This window comes from Pholcus phalangioides, unplaced genomic scaffold (genome assembly GCF_987345545.1).
Source record: "Pholcus phalangioides strain wild (caught in Gottingen) unplaced genomic scaffold, Ppha-v1.0 ptg000018l_1, whole genome shotgun sequence".
Taxonomy (NCBI): domain Eukaryota; kingdom Metazoa; phylum Arthropoda; class Arachnida; order Araneae; family Pholcidae; genus Pholcus; species Pholcus phalangioides.
Genome location: NW_028301611.1, coordinates 20,032,401 through 20,049,876, shown reverse-complemented (window position 1 = coordinate 20,049,876; position 17,476 = coordinate 20,032,401). Strand labels below are relative to the sequence as shown.

Here is a 17,476-nt window from a genome sequence, read left to right as displayed (position 1 = left end):
AATCAACATAGCCAGAGATTACTTCATTTAACAAGTCACTCTGCTCACGAGGTCATTTTTGGTGTCCCCAGAGTGACTTATTAACAAGGTTTGATTGTGTTTTGGCATTGAAATCATGGGACCAAGTTTTTTTTTTGTTGAAGACGGGTTTCTGCTTAATAAAGGTTTAACACTTAATTTCAGTGAGGAACAAAAATTCAAATAGGCTATGTGGGAAATGGGGGACATTTTTGTGAAAAGGTCAGGATGGCCGAAATAACATGAAGATAGGAGAATATCCCGAGAAATACGGGTCATATGATCACCCTACATGCATGACTACATGCTTTATGATTTTTTTTATAAAGTGCAAATTTTAATAGTTTAAAATATAAAATAATTTCTGCTTAAATATTATTTCTGTACTAAACTATACAATGCTTTTTGTTTTTAAAGCAAGGCCTTTAGAACTTAATATTATCTACAACTTGAAATGATAACTATAATTGTTTTTAAAAATTATACATCTTTTATAAATTAGCATTTTCAACTTGAAATGAAAAATGAGTAAATGTTGAATTTTTATAAATTTTAACATTCCAATTAATTTCATTTTAAAAATAAAAATTATGATTTTCATCAACTATGATTTTAATGTCCTTGAATTTTGCCTGGAAAAGCGCTTGCATTTTTTTATTTTCCAAAAGATATGAACCATGTTATCATCATTTGTTACAGGCCAGCAGTCTACAAAGAAGACGATTGTACCAGAAACACCATCACCAAAACAAGGGAAGTCTGCATTACGAAGGAGACAAGCTCGTGTCCAACAACAGTTCAGTAAAAGAAATGCAGTTCAAGAGATTGCTGAATCGCCATTAACATCTAAGAGTGAAACTTTGCGAATATATCAGAATAGCAGCGATTCCAGAAAGTATGCTCATATTGAGAGAAAATACAAAACGTGATGATAAGCTCAATCAACATTTTATGTATTCATACAATTTTTTATGTACAGGTGAAAATTTTATTTTCATGAATTTTGCATGTGTCAAATTTCACATATTTAATATAAAGTATACTTTTATTTTATTGTGATTTGTCATTTTAATTGCGACTTAATTCTTCTAATTAGGGCTTGCAACATGCATGCTCAACTTATGGCTTGCAGACCAAATGTGACCCTCTGGTGTGGCCTGTGACCTCAAACGTAATTTTGTAAAAATCAACTACATCAGATCGCCCTTAAAATGTTCTTAAAAAACCATTATAAAAAAACTCCTCTTTTAAGCATGATAACACTTTGAACGGGAAATCTTGATAAGTATTAGTACGAGTGGGACACCATGCAAAAATAAGTCATACTAAGCAGGAAAATATTCTAAATGAAAAATTATCAGTGGGTATGTGTTGTTTAAATCTTTGTTTATACTACTAGTAATCATTTGGTTAAACAGTGGCTATATACAGCGTGTGTAGGTAATACGTGGCATTTTACTGGTGAATCACTGATCTTAGTCTTACTTCAAATTAGAAAAGTATCCAAATAATGTGCAGTACTCAGATATATATCATTCATGTTGCAAGGGGTTCTATAGTTATTACAATTAAAAAAAAAAACCTTTTATAGCATCCCAGTGTGTCCAAAACCCCAATTAGAAAGATGTTGCACTGTCTCTCCTGATCCCAACTAAAAAATTCCATGTTTCTAAGTGCAATATTCTCAGATTAAATTTGAAAAACGGAGGAAAGTTGCGCAAAAAAATGCATTAAATGCCGGTACCCAAAATTTAATGCTGTTTTTAACCACACGTAATTAATCTCCCCAATGCATTAATTATGTGTGGTTGCCACGATGTATAAATTATTTGATTCATAGCTCTCTAGACCAGGGTTTTCCAACGTCAAAGCTCACGCGGAACTCCCTCGAGCTAAAAGGCGACAGTGCGTGACATCGCAGAAGGCCGATAACAGGCGTCGTTGTCGTCCGTCTCTTCGACACAAGCTGTTCGGCGGCAGCTGCACGTAGGGACATTGAAATCTTTTCCTCCGCCCTCGATATAAAAGTAGACGGTGCGTGACATCGCAGAAAGCCGATGATAGACGTCGTTGTCTTCCGTCTCTTCGACACACGCTGTTCGGCGGCAGCTGCACGTAGACACATTGAAATCTTTTCCTCCGCCCTCGATCTAAAAGTGGACGGTGAGTGACATCGCAGAAAGCCGATGATAGACGTCGTTGTCTTCCGTCTCTTCGACACACGCTGTTCGGCGGCAGCTGCACGTAGACACATTGAAATCTTTTCCTCCGCCCTCGATCTAAAAGTGGACGGTGCGTGACATCGCAGAAGGCCGACGATAGGCGTCCTTGTCGTCCGTCTCTCCGACACAAGCTGTTCGGCGGCAGCTGCGCGTAGGGACATTAAAATCTTCTTGGACATTGAAATCTTTTCCTACGCCCTCGATCTAAAAGTGGACGGTGCGGGACATCGCAGAAAGCCGATGATAGACGTCGTTGTCTTCCGTCTCTTCGACACACGCTGTTCGGCGGGAGCTGCACGTAGGGACATTGAAATCTTTTCCTCCAACCTTGATATAAATGTGGACGGTGCGTGACATCGCAGAAGGCCGATGATACACGTCGTTGTCTTCCGTCTCTTCGACACAAGCTGTTCGGCGGCAGCTGCGGGTTGGGATATTTGAAAGTTTTTCCTCCAACCTCGATATAAAAGTAGACGGTGCGTGACATCGCAGAAAGCCGATGATAGACGTCGTTGTCTTCCGTCTCTTCGACACACGCTGTTCGGCGGCAGCTGCACGTAGGGACATTGAAATCTTTTCCTCCAACCTTGATATAAATGTGGACGGTGCGTGACATCGCAGAAAGCCGATGATAGACGTCGTTGTCTTCCGTCTCTTCGACACACGCTGTTCGGCGGCAGCTGCACGTAGGGACATTGAAATCTTTTCCTCCGCCCTCGATCTAAAAGTAGACGGTGCGTGACATCGCAGAAAGCCGATGATAGACGTCGTTGTCTTCCGTCTCTTCGACACACGCTGTTCGGCGGCAGCTGCACGTAGGGACATTGAAATCTTTTCCTCCAACCTTGATATAAATGTGGACGGTGCGTGACATCGCAGAAGGCCGATGATACACGTCGTTGTCGTCCGTCTCTTCGACACAAGCTGTTCGGCGGCAGCTGCGGGTTGGGACATTGAAAGTTTTTCCTCCGCCCTCGATCTAAAAGTGGACGGTGCGTGACATCGCAGAAAGCCGATGATAGACGTCGTTGTCTTCCGTCTCTTCGACACACGCTGTTCGGCGGCAGCTGCACGTAGGGACATTGAAATCTTTTCCTCCGCCCTCGATCTAAAAGTGGACGGTGCGTGACATCGCAGAAAGCCGATGATAGACGTCGTTGTCTTCCGTCTCTTCGACACACGCTGTTCGGCGGCAGCTGCACGTAGGGACATTGAAATCTTTTCCTCCAACCTTGATATAAATGTGGACGGTGCGTGACATCGCAGAAGGCCGATGATACACGTCGTTGTCTTCCGTCTCTTCGACACAAGCTGTTCGGCGGCAGCTGCGGGTTGGGATATTTGAAAGTTTTTCCTCCAACCTCGATATAAAAGTAGACGGTGCGTGACATCGCAGAAAGCCGATGATAGACGTCGTTGTCTTCCGTCTCTTCGACACACGCTGTTCGGCGGCAGCTGCACGTAGGGACATTGAAATCTTTTCCTCCGCCCTCGATCTAAAAGTGGACGGTGCGTGACATCGCAGAAAGCCGATGATAGACGTCGTTGTCTTCCGTCTCTTCGACACACGCTGTTCGGCGGCAGCTGCACGTAGGGACATTGAAATCTTTTCCTCCAACCTTGATATAAATGTGGACGGTGCGTGACATCGCAGAAGGCCGATGATACACGTCGTTGTCTTCCGTCTCTTCGACACAAGCTGTTCGGCGGCAGCTGCGGGTTGGGATATTTGAAAGTTTTTCCTCCAACCTCGATATAAAAGTAGACGGTGCGTGACATCGCAGAAAGCCGATGATAGACGTCGTTGTCTTCCGTCTCTTCGACACACGCTGTTCGGCGGCAGCTGCACGTAGGGACATTGAAATCTTTTCCTCCAACCTTGATATAAATGTGGACGGTGCGTGACATCGCAGAAGGCCGATGATACACGTCGTTGTCGTCCGTCTCTTCGACACAAGCTGTTCGGCGGCAGCTGCGGGTTGGGACATTGAAAGTTTTTCCTCCGCCCTCGATCTAAAAGTGGACGGTGCGTGACATCGCAGAAAGCCGATGATAGACGTCGTTGTCTTCCGTCTCTTCGACACACGCTGTTCGGCGGCAGCTGCACGTAGGGACATTGAAATCTTTTCCTCCGCCCTCGATCTAAAAGTAGACGGTGCGTGACATCGCAGAAAGCCGATGATAGACGTCGTTGTCTTCCGTCTCTTCGACACACGCTGTTCGGCGGCAGCTGCACGTAGGGACATTGAAATCTTTTCCTCCAACCTTGATATAAATGTGGACGGTGCGTGACATCGCAGAAGGCCGATGATACACGTCGTTGTCGTCCGTCTCTTCGACACAAGCTGTTCGGCGGCAGCTGCGGGTTGGGACATTGAAAGTTTTTCCTCCGCCCTCGATCTAAAAGTGGACGGTGCGTGACATCGCAGAAGGCCGATGATAGGCGTCCTTGTCGTCCGTCTCTTCGACACAAGGTGTTCGGCGGCAGCTGCGCGTAGGGACATTGAAATCTTTTCCTCCGCCCTCGATCTAAAAGTGGACGGTGCGTGACATCGCAGAAGGCCGATGATAGGCGTCCTTGTCGTCCGTCTCTCCGACACAAGGTGTTCGGCGGCAGCTGCGCGTAGGGACATTGAAATCTTCTTGGACATTACTCGTAGTTTTAGAAGTTGAAGAAGACAGAGAAAATAAGCTGTGAAGAATTTCTTTTTGTTTTCCATTTTCCGCCGTACAATGCGACAAGTTTTGTGAGAATTAGGGGGGGGGGGAGAAGAAAGTGGAGGGATAGCAGAAAAATGTTAGTTTTGTTGGGGGTGGGGAGAGACAGGACATTACAAAGTAACAACAACACAAGTGATATTCTCTTGCTCCGTTTGCCGGTACAAAATAATGATTGAGAAAATTTGCCATGGAGTGAGATTGATTTCCTCCCGGAGGGCAGATTTATGAAAATACTATACAAAATATTTTCTGGGATAATATCGCTACTGAGTTAAATAAATGGGAATAGAATACGTTTCAACTTGATTATGATATAAATACTGGGTTAAGATATATTATGTACACAAGACAGAGCTGCCATGAAGGTTCCCAATGGCCTAGGGGCTCCGCTCCTTAGAACGAGCCGCTTGTAGCGAGCGGTCCTGCTCGAGATGGGGGAATTCTGCAGGGAGGCCGACTTTACACGCTAAGCCTTTTTTGGTGTAAGTGAGGGAAGCCCTTCGCAACTATAATAGTAATAAAAACTTTGTCTTTTTTTTTCTTCCCGCAGCGCCCTCTGACGAGGAAGAGTGGGAGATCAGCTGTTGGTAGCAGGCCAACGTCTTTTTTCCTTCTTTTCCCTCGTTTTCTCTCTTCGTGACCTTCACGCTGGCCGTTCGTGACGTCAGAGGAAGGGAGGAAAAGGTTATTTTTCTCTTTTTTCTGCTTGGGTGTGATTCTGCTCTGCCCGAGACGGGCAATTTTTGGAAAGAAGACTGGGTCTCTCTAACTGGGGCTACTCCCCTTTATTTGTGTATGTTTCTCAACGAAATGCTTTGGGATTGTGCCGTGGGTGCACTTGAGTGATCTGAAAGTGTGCCACGGGGGGCTCAAATGCTCTGGAGCCGTACTGCGGCTCACTCAAGTGATCTGTAAATGTACCGTGGGTGCACTTGAGTGATCTGAAACTGTGCCACGGGGGGGGGGGGGGCTCAAATGCTCTGGAGCTGTGCTGCGGCTCACTCAAGTGATCTGCAAATGTGCCGTGGGTGCACTTGAGTGATCTGAAAGTATGCCACGGGTGGCTTGAATGCTCTGGAGCTGTGCTGCGGCTCACTCAAGTGATCTGCAAATGTGCCGTGGGTACACTTGATTGATCTGAAAGTGTGCCACGGGGGGCTCAAATGCTCTGGAGCTGTACTGCGGCTCACTCAAGTGATCTGCAAATGTGCCGTGGGTGCACTTGAGTGATCTGAAAGTGTGCCACGGAGGGCTTAAATGCTCTGGAGCTGTGCTGCGGCTCACTCAAGTGATCTGCAAATGTGCCGTGGGTGCACTTGAGTGATCTGAAAGTGTGCCACGGGGGGGGCTTGAATGCTCTGGAGCTGTGCTGCGGCTCACTCAAGTGATCTGCAAATGTGCCGTGGGTGCACTTGAGTGATCTGAAAGTGTGCCACGGGGGGGCTTAAATGCTCTGGAGCTGTGCTGCGGCTCACTCAAGTGATCTGCAAGTGTGCCGTGGGTGCACTTGAGTGATCTGAAAATGTGCCACGGGGGGGGGCTTAAATGCTCTGGAATTGTTCCACGGGTCACTTAAGTGATCTGTAAATGTACCGCTTAGTTCATTTTTAAAAAACTAGGTTTGAGGTGACTGGCCACATCAGAACACCCCGGGGGGCCATGGGTTGAGCTAAATGGTATAAACTTTAAGCCTTAAAGGATAGGTCGCAATGGATTTCTTACAGAGAAATTTCGAGTTCTTAGCCTTCAAATAGCATTGAAACTAATAGAAATTTATTAGAATGGCACACACACACACACACACACATACAATGTATTTTCTTCCGATATTGTAAACAGTTTTTCATTTTTTCATTTAATTTCTCTTTTAAATATTTTTTGCATAAAAAAATTTGGATCAGTTTGGGCAGGCTTGTTCTCCCCCTTCTGTGTAGGGGGCAGAGCTGACAAAATTTTGTTGACGTGGGGGGGGGGGGAAGGTCAGAGTTTTGCTAAGAAGTGGGGGAGCCGGGGAGAGAGAGGTGGTCAAAAATGATTAAAAATCTGCTGACGTAATACTTGTATGGTCCCATAGAGCGTAGAACTCGCAATCCAGAGGCTACGGGTTCGATTCCATCTTGTCACATCCGTTGCAATTTTTTTTTTCTCTTTCATCTTTAATTTTTTTTCTTTTTTCTTACCCCCGTGGATCCGTCAGCCTCCCTATTGTAGTATTTCTATAGGTTGTTCGACTGGAGTGTAAAAGTAGCCATACCTTTCCTCTTTATATTTCTCTGAGACCCCCCCCCCCCCCCAAATCACTTGCCGTGGCTTTCCTTCTACTTGGTTTTTACCCATCAGCCTCCTTAGAATATTCCAGGGGCTTCTAAAGAACCTGGCCTAGATTAGTGTTCGAAACGCATTGGTTCTACTACCATCTTTTTTGCCATAGTGAGCTGCTACATTGATGTGTGTGTATTCAGTGCTTTGAATTGGTTTTTTTTTTAAACTTTTCCGGGGAGCAGTGGATAAACGTTATAGCAGGAGAGCAAAAGTTTGGGAACCACTGCTTTACTGTCCTCCTATTAATGAATATAAAATGCAATGCACCCCATCCTCTCCTGAATATGGGCTAGAGTCCCATATACACCGAACAACTTTCAGCCCCTACCCCTCAATGTTTTCTTCATGTCGGCACCTCTGATGCTGCCCACTATGGGAAACACGGGCACTGACGACGTTCATAACAACCATATTTTCAACATGCGAGCCGCTACAATGTACAATTATTGCATTTCATTGTTACCATATCCAAGTCAAATGCCCTACAGAACCCCGACGTGCCACCGCTTAAGCGGTACATCAGGGCGTCTTAAGGGCCCCCTATAAAGAAGAGTGAACTCGTCATCCATCTTTGAGCAAAAAACAGGTTTGCTGCTATAAGTGATGTCTCGGAAATCGTTGAAGAAAAACCAGGATAGGACAAGCATAGCGATAATACTGAAGTCACATAAAAAAAAGGACAGATGAGTCCGCCTGGTATTTAAAGGAGCTCAAAGGAGAATGTCTCAAATCTGGAAACGGTTTCGTGTTGTTATTTGTCCTCAATTTTGTTTTATATCCATTGCAACAATTTCAATCAATCCTTTGAATTAAGTCATTTAATGTTTCATTAAACTGCCCAACTACACAAAATTCATGATTCAATTTATAGGTATGTCCTAAAAAGTATGTCGGGAAATACAGTAACTGCTTTAACCTTTTTTTTTACCCATGCTGACCGGTACTTGGCGTCGGGGGCATGGCCCCACAAGGGGTGGGCTGACAAGGCTCCAGCCACGGGACCCCGGACAATTTTCACAATTTGTTTGCTTTTTCACGCTATAAATTCATCATAAAGGGGCCCCGTGAAAATCTGGTCGGGGGCCCGCAAAAGATCCCAGCCTAGGGGCCCTGCTCCAGGATGTGGGGGCCATGCTCGGGGGTACAGAGATTCGACAAATAATGAATTTTTTTTTTGGACGCCAGTATTGCACAATGATAATATTTATTTAAATATGCTTTAGCTCCAATGCGGAGGAAGAAATTTCAATGTCCCGAAAGATTTACATGTCCCCACGTGATTGCCCAAGGAAACGTTCTCGGACTGGCACTTCATAATTATCATATGAATGACTTCCCTTGACGGCCCTTTACGCTGATGACAGCGTGGTCGCCCAGTGCCATCGAAACCCATTGAAAGCATTGGATGCCCTTCAAAAGAATGCCAGAGAGATCGAAAGATGGTGCACAAATAGTAGAGTTAGACTGAACGAAAGGAATACCATCTTTATGTGGATCACTGGCGTACGCCCAGCAAACTTACCACAAAATGCATTTCTTGTAATCAACGGAGCTCAGATTCCCCCCTCAACGAAGGCGAAGTACCTCGGAATTGTCCTCGACAAAGAACTGACATTCGTACCTCAAGGTCAAGAGGCAATCAAACGTGTCATTATAGCCAAGAATATGATGAGCAAAATAATTCATCACAACGTATCTCTCTCGACTAAGAACCAAATCATTTTGTACAATGTCATACGCCCGATAATGACATACGGCTCAGCTGTTTGGCTGTACAACAGAGACTCCACCCTTATTAAACTCGAAAGGAAGCAAAACAAATATGTGCGAAAGGCGCTAAGGGCTCCGTGGTTCATCAGGAACCGGAGGACCTCCGGCTTGAAACACTCTTCGATTTCAATCAGAGACTGAAAGGCTAGCCGTGGTCCAGGCTCTGTCCCTGGTGGGATGTAAGCCATCAGCAGTCAATCAGAGACTGGCGAGAAGGTTCTTCGAGGCACTTGGAGTCGGAACACCAACACTTGACAGAAATCTCCGATTACGACAGTGAGGAATTTTCGGCCCGTAGAAGGTCCAAAAATGTTCTACACTTGTCGAGGCCAGAACTCCCCGGGCTTTAACTGCAACCCAAGGATAGCAATATTAATTAAATTAGAAAGATCGCCGCCAGAAAGGCCTGGGCAAAACTAAACTTTCTCCCAGTGAAATCCCACTTTTGCGCCAAAGACCCGATAGAAGAGCGCCCACGCAGAAGAGGGGAAAAAAGAGAGAAACAATAATAAAGCTCTCTCACTCAGGAAAGTAAGAAAGAAAAGGAAAGAAAAGGAGCAAGCTCAGACCACTGAGTAGGAGCTCCAGAGGGATAATATCTATGTAGATAACGAGGGAGGATTCTGCGCTCCGCACTAATCCTCCCCCCCTCCCCTCCTCACTCCAAGGAGAAAAGAGAAAAAAGTTAGAAAACAAGGGGAAAAGAGATAGGAGCTACCCCAGATAAGAGAGGCGAGGAGAGCGCTTCAGGGGAAATAAAAGAGTGGAAGCATCCCTCCCCCCCCCCCCAGACCTGATCTTCTCCTCAACATGAGGGAGAAGAGAAAAGTGATGCTGATAAGGGAGGTAATCCCTCTCCTTCAACGAAACTAACCCCATGCCAAGGGAAACGGGGAATGTAATTTTTAAATGTAAATAATGTAAATATATTGGTGAAGGGTATAATTGTATTCATCGAACTGTAATTAATTGTAGATAATCTTTGAATCTTTTTTATTGAATTAGAATATAAACATGACATGATACACTGGTGCTTGCACCACGGCCCTTAGAAGTCCCCCTTTTGCAAACAATATTCCTTCTTGACTGGACCTCGTCGACTTCTCATCTGCCGACGGCAAGGTGCGTGGGAGAGACAAATGACAACCTCGCTTGTCATCGGCCTTCCCCGACATCAAGCACCGTCCCCTTTCATCTCCTCGAGAGAGTGAAAAAATTTCAGTCCAAAAAAATTTCAATGTCCCTACACGCATCTGCGACGGCAAGGTGCGTGGGAGAGACGGATGACAACCTCGCTTTTCATCGGCCTTCCCCGACATCAAGCACCGTCCCCTTTCAGCTCCTCGAGAGAGTGAAAACATTTCAATGTCCCTACGCGCATCTGCCGACGGCAAGGTGCGTGGGAGAGACGGATGACAACTTTGCTTGTCATCGGCCTTCCCCGACATTAAGCACCGTCCCCTTTCAGCTCCTCGAGAGAGTGAAAAAATTTCAGTCCAAAAACAATTTCAATGTCCCTACGCGCATCTGCCGACGGCAAGTTGCGTGGGAGAGACGGATGACAACCTCGCTTGTCATCGGCCTTCCCCGACATTAAGCACCGTCCCCTTTCAGCTCCTCGAGAGAGTGAAAAAATTTCAATGTCCCTACGCGCATCTGCCGACGGCAAGGTGCGTGGGAGAGACGGATGACAACCTCGCTTTTCATCGGCCATCCCGCACATCAAGCACCGTCCCCTTTCAGCTCCTCGAGAGTGAAAAAATTTCAATGTCCCTACGCGCATCTGCCGACGGCAAGGTGCGTGGGAGAGACGGATGACAACCTCGCTTGTCATCGGCCATCCCCGACATCAAGCACCGTCCCCTTTCAGCTCCTCGAGAGAGTGAAAAAATTTCAATGTCCCTACGCGCATCTGCTGACGGCAAGGTGCGTGGGAGAGACGGATGACAACCTTGCTTGTCATCGGCCATCCCCGACATCAAGCACCGTCCCCTTTCAGCTCCTCGAGAGAGTGAAAAAATTTCAGTCCAAAAACAATTTCAATGTCCCTACGCGCATCTGCCGACGGCAAGTTGCGTGGGAGAGACGGATGACAACCTCGCTTGTCATCGGCCTTCCCCGACATCAAGCACCGTCCCCTTTCAGCTCCTCGAGAGAGTGAAAACATTTCAATGTCCCTACGCGCATCTGCCGACGGCAAAGTGCGTGGGAGAGACGGATGACAACCTCGCTTGTCATCGGCCATCCCCGACATCAAGCACCGTCCCCTTTCAGCTCCTCGAGAGAGTGAAAACATTTCAATGTCCCTACGCGCATCTGCTGACGGCAAGGTGCGTGGGAGAGACGGATGACAACCTTGCTTGTCATCGGCCTTCCCCGACATCAAGCACCGTCCCCTTTCAGCTCCTCGAGAGAGTGAAAAAATTTCAGTCCAAAAACAATTTCAATGTCCCTACGCGCATCTGCCGACGGCAAGGTGCGTGGGAGAGACGGATGACAACCTCGCTTTTCATCGGCCATCCCGCACATCAAGCACCGTCCCCTTTCAGCTCCTCGAGAGTGAAAAAATTTCAATGTCCCTACGCGCATCTGCCGACGGCAAGGTGCGTGGGAGAGACGGATGACAACCTCGCTTGTCATCGGCCATCCCCGACATCAAGCACCGTCCCCTTTCAGCTCCTCGAGAGAGTGAAAACATTTCAATGTCCCTACGCGCATCTGCTGACGGCAAGGTGCGTGGGAGAGACGGATGACAACCTTGCTTGTCATCGGCCTTCCCCGACATCAAGCACCGTCCCCTTTCAGCTCCTCGAGAGAGTGAAAAAATTTCAGTCCAAAAACAATTTCAATGTCCCTACGCGCATCTGCCGACGGCAAGTTGCGTGGGAGAGACGGATGACAACCTCGCTTTTCATCGGCCATCCCCGACATCAAGCACCGTCCCCTTTCAGCTCCTCGAGAGAGTGAAAAAATTTCGATGTCCCTACGCGCATCTGCCGACGGCAAGTTGCGTGGGAGAGACGGATGACAACCTCGCTTTTCATCGGCCATCCCCGACATCAAGCACCGTCCCCTTTCAGCTCCTCGAGAGAGTGAAAAAATTTCAGTCTAAAAAAATTTCAATGTCCCTACGCGCATCTGCCGACGGCAAGTTGCGTGGGAGAGACGGATGACAACCTCGCTTTTCATCGGCCATCCCCGACATCAAGCACCGTCCCCTTTCAGCTCCTCGAGAGAGTGAAAAAATTTCAGTCCAAAAAAATTTCAATGTCCCTACGCGCATCTGCGACGGCAAGGTGCGTGGGAGAGACGGATGACAACCTCGCTTGTCATCGGCCTTCCCCGACATCAAGCACCGTCCCCTTTCAGCTCCTCGAGAGAGTGAAAAAATTTCGATGTCCCTACGCGCATCTGCTGACGGCAAGGTGCGTGGGAGAGACGGATGACAACCTCGCTTGTCATCGGCCTTCCCCGACATCAAGCACCGTCCCCTTTCAGCTCCTCGAGAGAGTGAAAACATTTCAATGTCCCTACGCGCATCTGCTGACGGCAAGGTGCGTGGGAGAGACGGATGACAACCTTGCTTGTCATCGGCCTTCCCCGACATCAAGAACCGTCCCCTTTCAGCTCCTCGAGAGAGTGAAAAAATTTCAGTCCAAAAACAATTTCAATGTCCCTACGCGCATCTGCCGACGGCAAGGTGCGTGGGAGAGACGGATGACAACCTCGCTTGTCATCGGCCATCCCCGACATCAAGCACCGTCCCCTTTCAGCTCCTCGAGAGAGTGAAAACATTTCAATGTCCCTACGCGCATCTGCTGACGGCAAGGTGCGTGGGAGAGACGGATGACAACCTTGCTTGTCATCGGCCTTCCCCGACATCAAGCACCGTCCCCTTTCAGCTCCTCGAGAGAGTGAAAAAATTTCAGTCCAAAAACAATTTCAATGTCCCTACGCGCATCTGCCGACGGCAAGTTGCGTGGGAGAGACGGATGACAACCTCGCTTTTCATCGGCCATCCCCGACATCAAGCACCGTCCCCTTTCAGCTCCTCGAGAGAGTGAAAAAATTTCGATGTCCCTACGCGCATCTGCCGACGGCAAGTTGCGTGGGAGAGACGGATGACAACCTCGCTTTTCATCGGCCATCCCCGACATCAAGCACCGTCCCCTTTCAGCTCCTCGAGAGAGTGAAAAAATTTGTCTAAAAAAATTTCAATGTCCCTACGCGCATCTGCCGACGGCAAGTTGCGTGGGAGAGACGGATGACAACCTCGCTTTTCATCGGCCATCCCCGACATCAAGCACCGTCCCCTTTCAGCTCCTCGAGAGAGTGAAAACATTTCAATGTCCCTACGCGCATCTGCTGACGGCAAGGTGCGTGGGAGAGACGGATGACAACCTTGCTTGTCATCGGCCTTCCCCGACATCAAGAACCGTCCCCTTTCAGCTCCTCGAGAGAGTGAAAAAATTTCAGTCCAAAAACAATTTCAATGTCCCTACGCGCATCTGCCGACGGCAAGGTGCGTGGGAGAGACGGATGACAACCTTGCTTGTCATCGGCCTTCCCGACATCAAGCACCGTCCCCTTTCAGCTCCTCGAGAGAGTGAAAAAATTTCAGTCCAAAAACAATTTCAATGTCCCTACGCGCATCTGCCGACGGCAAGGTGCGTGGTTGAGACGGATGACAACCTCGCTTTACATCGGCCTTCCCCGACATCAAGCACCGTCCCCTTTCAGCTCTTCGAGAGAGTGAAAAAATTTCAATGTCCCTACGCGCATCTGCCGACGGCAAGGTGCGTGGGAGAGACGGATGACAACCTTGCTTGTCATCGGCCTTCCCCGACATCAAGAACCGTCCCCTTTCAGCTCCTCGAGAGAGTGAAAAAATTTCAGTCCAAAAACAATTTCAATGTCCCTACGCGCATCTGCCGACGGCAAGGTGCGTGGGAGAGACGGATGACAACCTCGCTTGTCATCGGCCATCCCCGACATCAAGCACCGTCCCCTTTCAGCTCCTCGAGAGAGTGAAAACATTTCAATGTCCCTACGCGCATCTGCTGACGGCAAGGTGCGTGGGAGAGACGGATGACAACCTTGCTTGTCATCGGCCTTCCCCGACATCAAGCACCGTCCCCTTTCAGCTCCTCGAGAGAGTGAAAAAATTTCAGTCCAAATACAATTTCAATGTCCCTACGCGCATCTGCCGACGGCAAGTTGCGTGGGAGAGACGGATGACAACCTCGCTTTTCATCGGCCATCCCCGACATCAAGCACCGTCCCCTTTCAGCTCCTCGAGAGAGTGAAAAAATTTCGATGTCCCTACGCGCATCTGCCGACGGCAAGTTGCGTGGGAGAGACGGATGACAACCTCGCTTTTCATCGGCCATCCCCGACATCAAGCACCGTCCCCTTTCAGCTCCTCGAGAGAGTGAAAAAATTTGTCTAAAAAAATTTCAATGTCCCTACGCGCATCTGCCGACGGCAAGTTGCGTGGGAGAGACGGATGACAACCTCGCTTTTCATCGGCCATCCCCGACATCAAGCACCGTCCCCTTTCAGCTCCTCGAGAGAGTGAAAACATTTCAATGTCCCTACGCGCATCTGCTGACGGCAAGGTGCGTGGGAGAGACGGATGACAACCTTGCTTGTCATCGGCCTTCCCCGACATCAAGAACCGTCCCCTTTCAGCTCCTCGAGAGAGTGAAAAAATTTCAGTCCAAAAACAATTTCAATGTCCCTACGCGCATCTGCCGACGGCAAGGTGCGTGGGAGAGACGGATGACAACCTTGCTTGTCATCGGCCTTCCCGACATCAAGCACCGTCCCCTTTCAGCTCCTCGAGAGAGTGAAAAAATTTCAGTCCAAAAACAATTTCAATGTCCCTACGCGCATCTGCCGACGGCAAGGTGCGTGGTTGAGACGGATGACAACCTCGCTTTACATCGGCCTTCCCCGACATCAAGCACCGTCCCCTTTCAGCTCTTCGAGAGAGTGAAAAAATTTCAATGTCCCTACGCGCATCTGCCGACGGCAAGGTGCGTGGGAGAGACGGATGACAACCTCGCTTGTCATCGGCCATCCCCGACATCAAGCACCGTCCCCTTTCAGCTCCTCGAGAGAGTGAAAACATTTCAATGTCCCTACGCGCATCTGCTGACGGCAAGGTGCGTGGGAGAGACGGATGACAACCTTGCTTGTCATCGGCCTTCCCCGACATCAAGAACCGTCCCCTTTCGGCTCCTCGAGAGAGTGAAAAAATTTCAGTCCAAAAACAATTTCAATGTCCCTACGCGCATCTGCCGACGGCAAGGTGCGTGGGAGAGACGGATGACAACCTCGCTTGTCATCGGCCATCCCCGACATCAAGCACCGTCCCCTTTCAGCTCCTCGAGAGAGTGAAAACATTTCAATGTCCCTACGCGCATCTGCCGACGGCAAGGTGCGTGGGAGAGACGGATGACAACCTTGCTTGTCATCGGCCTTCCCCGTCATCAAGAACCGTCCCCTTTCAGCTCCTCGAGAGAGTGAAAAAATTTCAGTCCAAAAACAATTTCAATGTCCCTACGCGCATCTGCCGACGGCAAGGTGCGTGGGAGAGACGGATGACAACCTCGCTTGTCATCGGCCATCCCCGACATCAAGCACCGTCCCCTTTCAGCTCCTCGAGAGAGTGAAAACATTTCAATGTCCCTACGCGCATCTGCTGACGGCAAGGTGCGTGGGAGAGACGGATGACAACCTTGCTTGTCATCGGCCTTCCCCGACATCAAGCACCGTCCCCTTTCAGCTCCTCGAGAGAGTGAAAAAATTTCAGTCCAAATACAATTTCAATGTCCCTACGCGCATCTGCCGACGGCAAGTTGCGTGGGAGAGACGGATGACAACCTCGCTTTTCATCGGCCATCCCCGACATCAAGCACCGTCCCCTTTCAGCTCCTCGAGAGAGTGAAAAAATTTCGATGTCCCTACGCGCATCTGCCGACGGCAAGTTGCGTGGGAGAGACGGATGACAACCTCGCTTTTCATCGGCCATCCCCGACATCAAGCACCGTCCCCTTTCAGCTCCTCGAGAGAGTGAAAAAATTTGTCTAAAAAAATTTCAATGTCCCTACGCGCATCTGCCGACGGCAAGTTGCGTGGGAGAGACGGATGACAACCTCGCTTTTCATCGGCCATCCCCGACATCAAGCACCGTCCCCTTTCAGCTCCTCGAGAGAGTGAAAACATTTCAATGTCCCTACGCGCATCTGCTGACGGCAAGGTGCGTGGGAGAGACGGATGACAACCTTGCTTGTCATCGGCCTTCCCCGACATCAAGAACCGTCCCCTTTCAGCTCCTCGAGAGAGTGAAAAAATTTCAGTCCAAAAACAATTTCAATGTCCCTACGCGCATCTGCCGACGGCAAGGTGCGTGGGAGAGACGGATGACAACCTTGCTTGTCATCGGCCTTCCCGACATCAAGCACCGTCCCCTTTCAGCTCCTCGAGAGAGTGAAAAAATTTCAGTCCAAAAACAATTTCAATGTCCCTACGCGCATCTGCCGACGGCAAGGTGCGTGGTTGAGACGGATGACAACCTCGCTTTACATCGGCCTTCCCCGACATCAAGCACCGTCCCCTTTCAGCTCTTCGAGAGAGTGAAAAAATTTCAATGTCCCTACGCGCATCTGCCGACGGCAAGGTGCGTGGGAGAGACGGATGACAACCTCGCTTGTCATCGGCCATCCCCGACATCAAGCACCGTCCCCTTTCAGCTCCTCGAGAGAGTGAAAACATTTCAATGTCCCTACGCGCATCTGCTGACGGCAAGGTGCGTGGGAGAGACGGATGACAACCTTGCTTGTCATCGGCCTTCCCCGACATCAAGAACCGTCCCCTTTCGGCTCCTCGAGAGAGTGAAAAAATTTCAGTCCAAAAACAATTTCAATGTCCCTACGCGCATCTGCCGACGGCAAGGTGCGTGGGAGAGACGGATGACAACCTCGCTTGTCATCGGCCATCCCCGACATCAAGCACCGTCCCCTTTCAGCTCCTCGAGAGAGTGAAAACATTTCAATGTCCCTACGCGCATCTGCCGACGGCAAGGTGCGTGGGAGAGACGGATGACAACCTTGCTTGTCATCGGCCTTCCCCGACATCAAGAACCGTCCCCTTTCAGCTCCTCGAGAGAGTGAAAAAATTTCAGTCCAAAAACAATTTCAATGTCCCTACGCGCATCTGCCGACGGCAAGGTGCGTGGGAGAGACGGATGACAACCTCGCTTGTCATCGGCCATCCCCGACATCAAGCACCGTCCCCTTTCAGCTCCTCGAGAGAGTGAAAACATTTCAATGTCCCTACGCGCATCTGCTGACGGCAAGGTGCGTGGGAGAGACGGATGACAACCTTGCTTGTCATCGGCCTTCCCCGACATCAAGCAC

At 48.8% G+C, this 17,476-nt stretch overlaps 1 protein-coding gene across 2 annotated transcripts in view; it reads left to right on the top strand.

Annotated features, from left to right (window-relative positions):
- Positions 1–1,071, top strand: part of LOC149072050 (uncharacterized) — a 34,064-nt gene extending 32,993 nt beyond the window's left edge. For both annotated transcript variants that reach the window (XM_089247818.1, XM_089247817.1), the window contains one exon: positions 718–1,071. In XM_089247818.1, coding sequence (XP_089103944.1) covers positions 718–947 — 230 coding nt within the window. In that variant the 3' untranslated portion in view covers positions 948–1,071. The remainder of the gene's footprint in view (positions 1–717) is intronic.
- Positions 1,072–17,476: the final 16,405 nt, after the last annotated feature.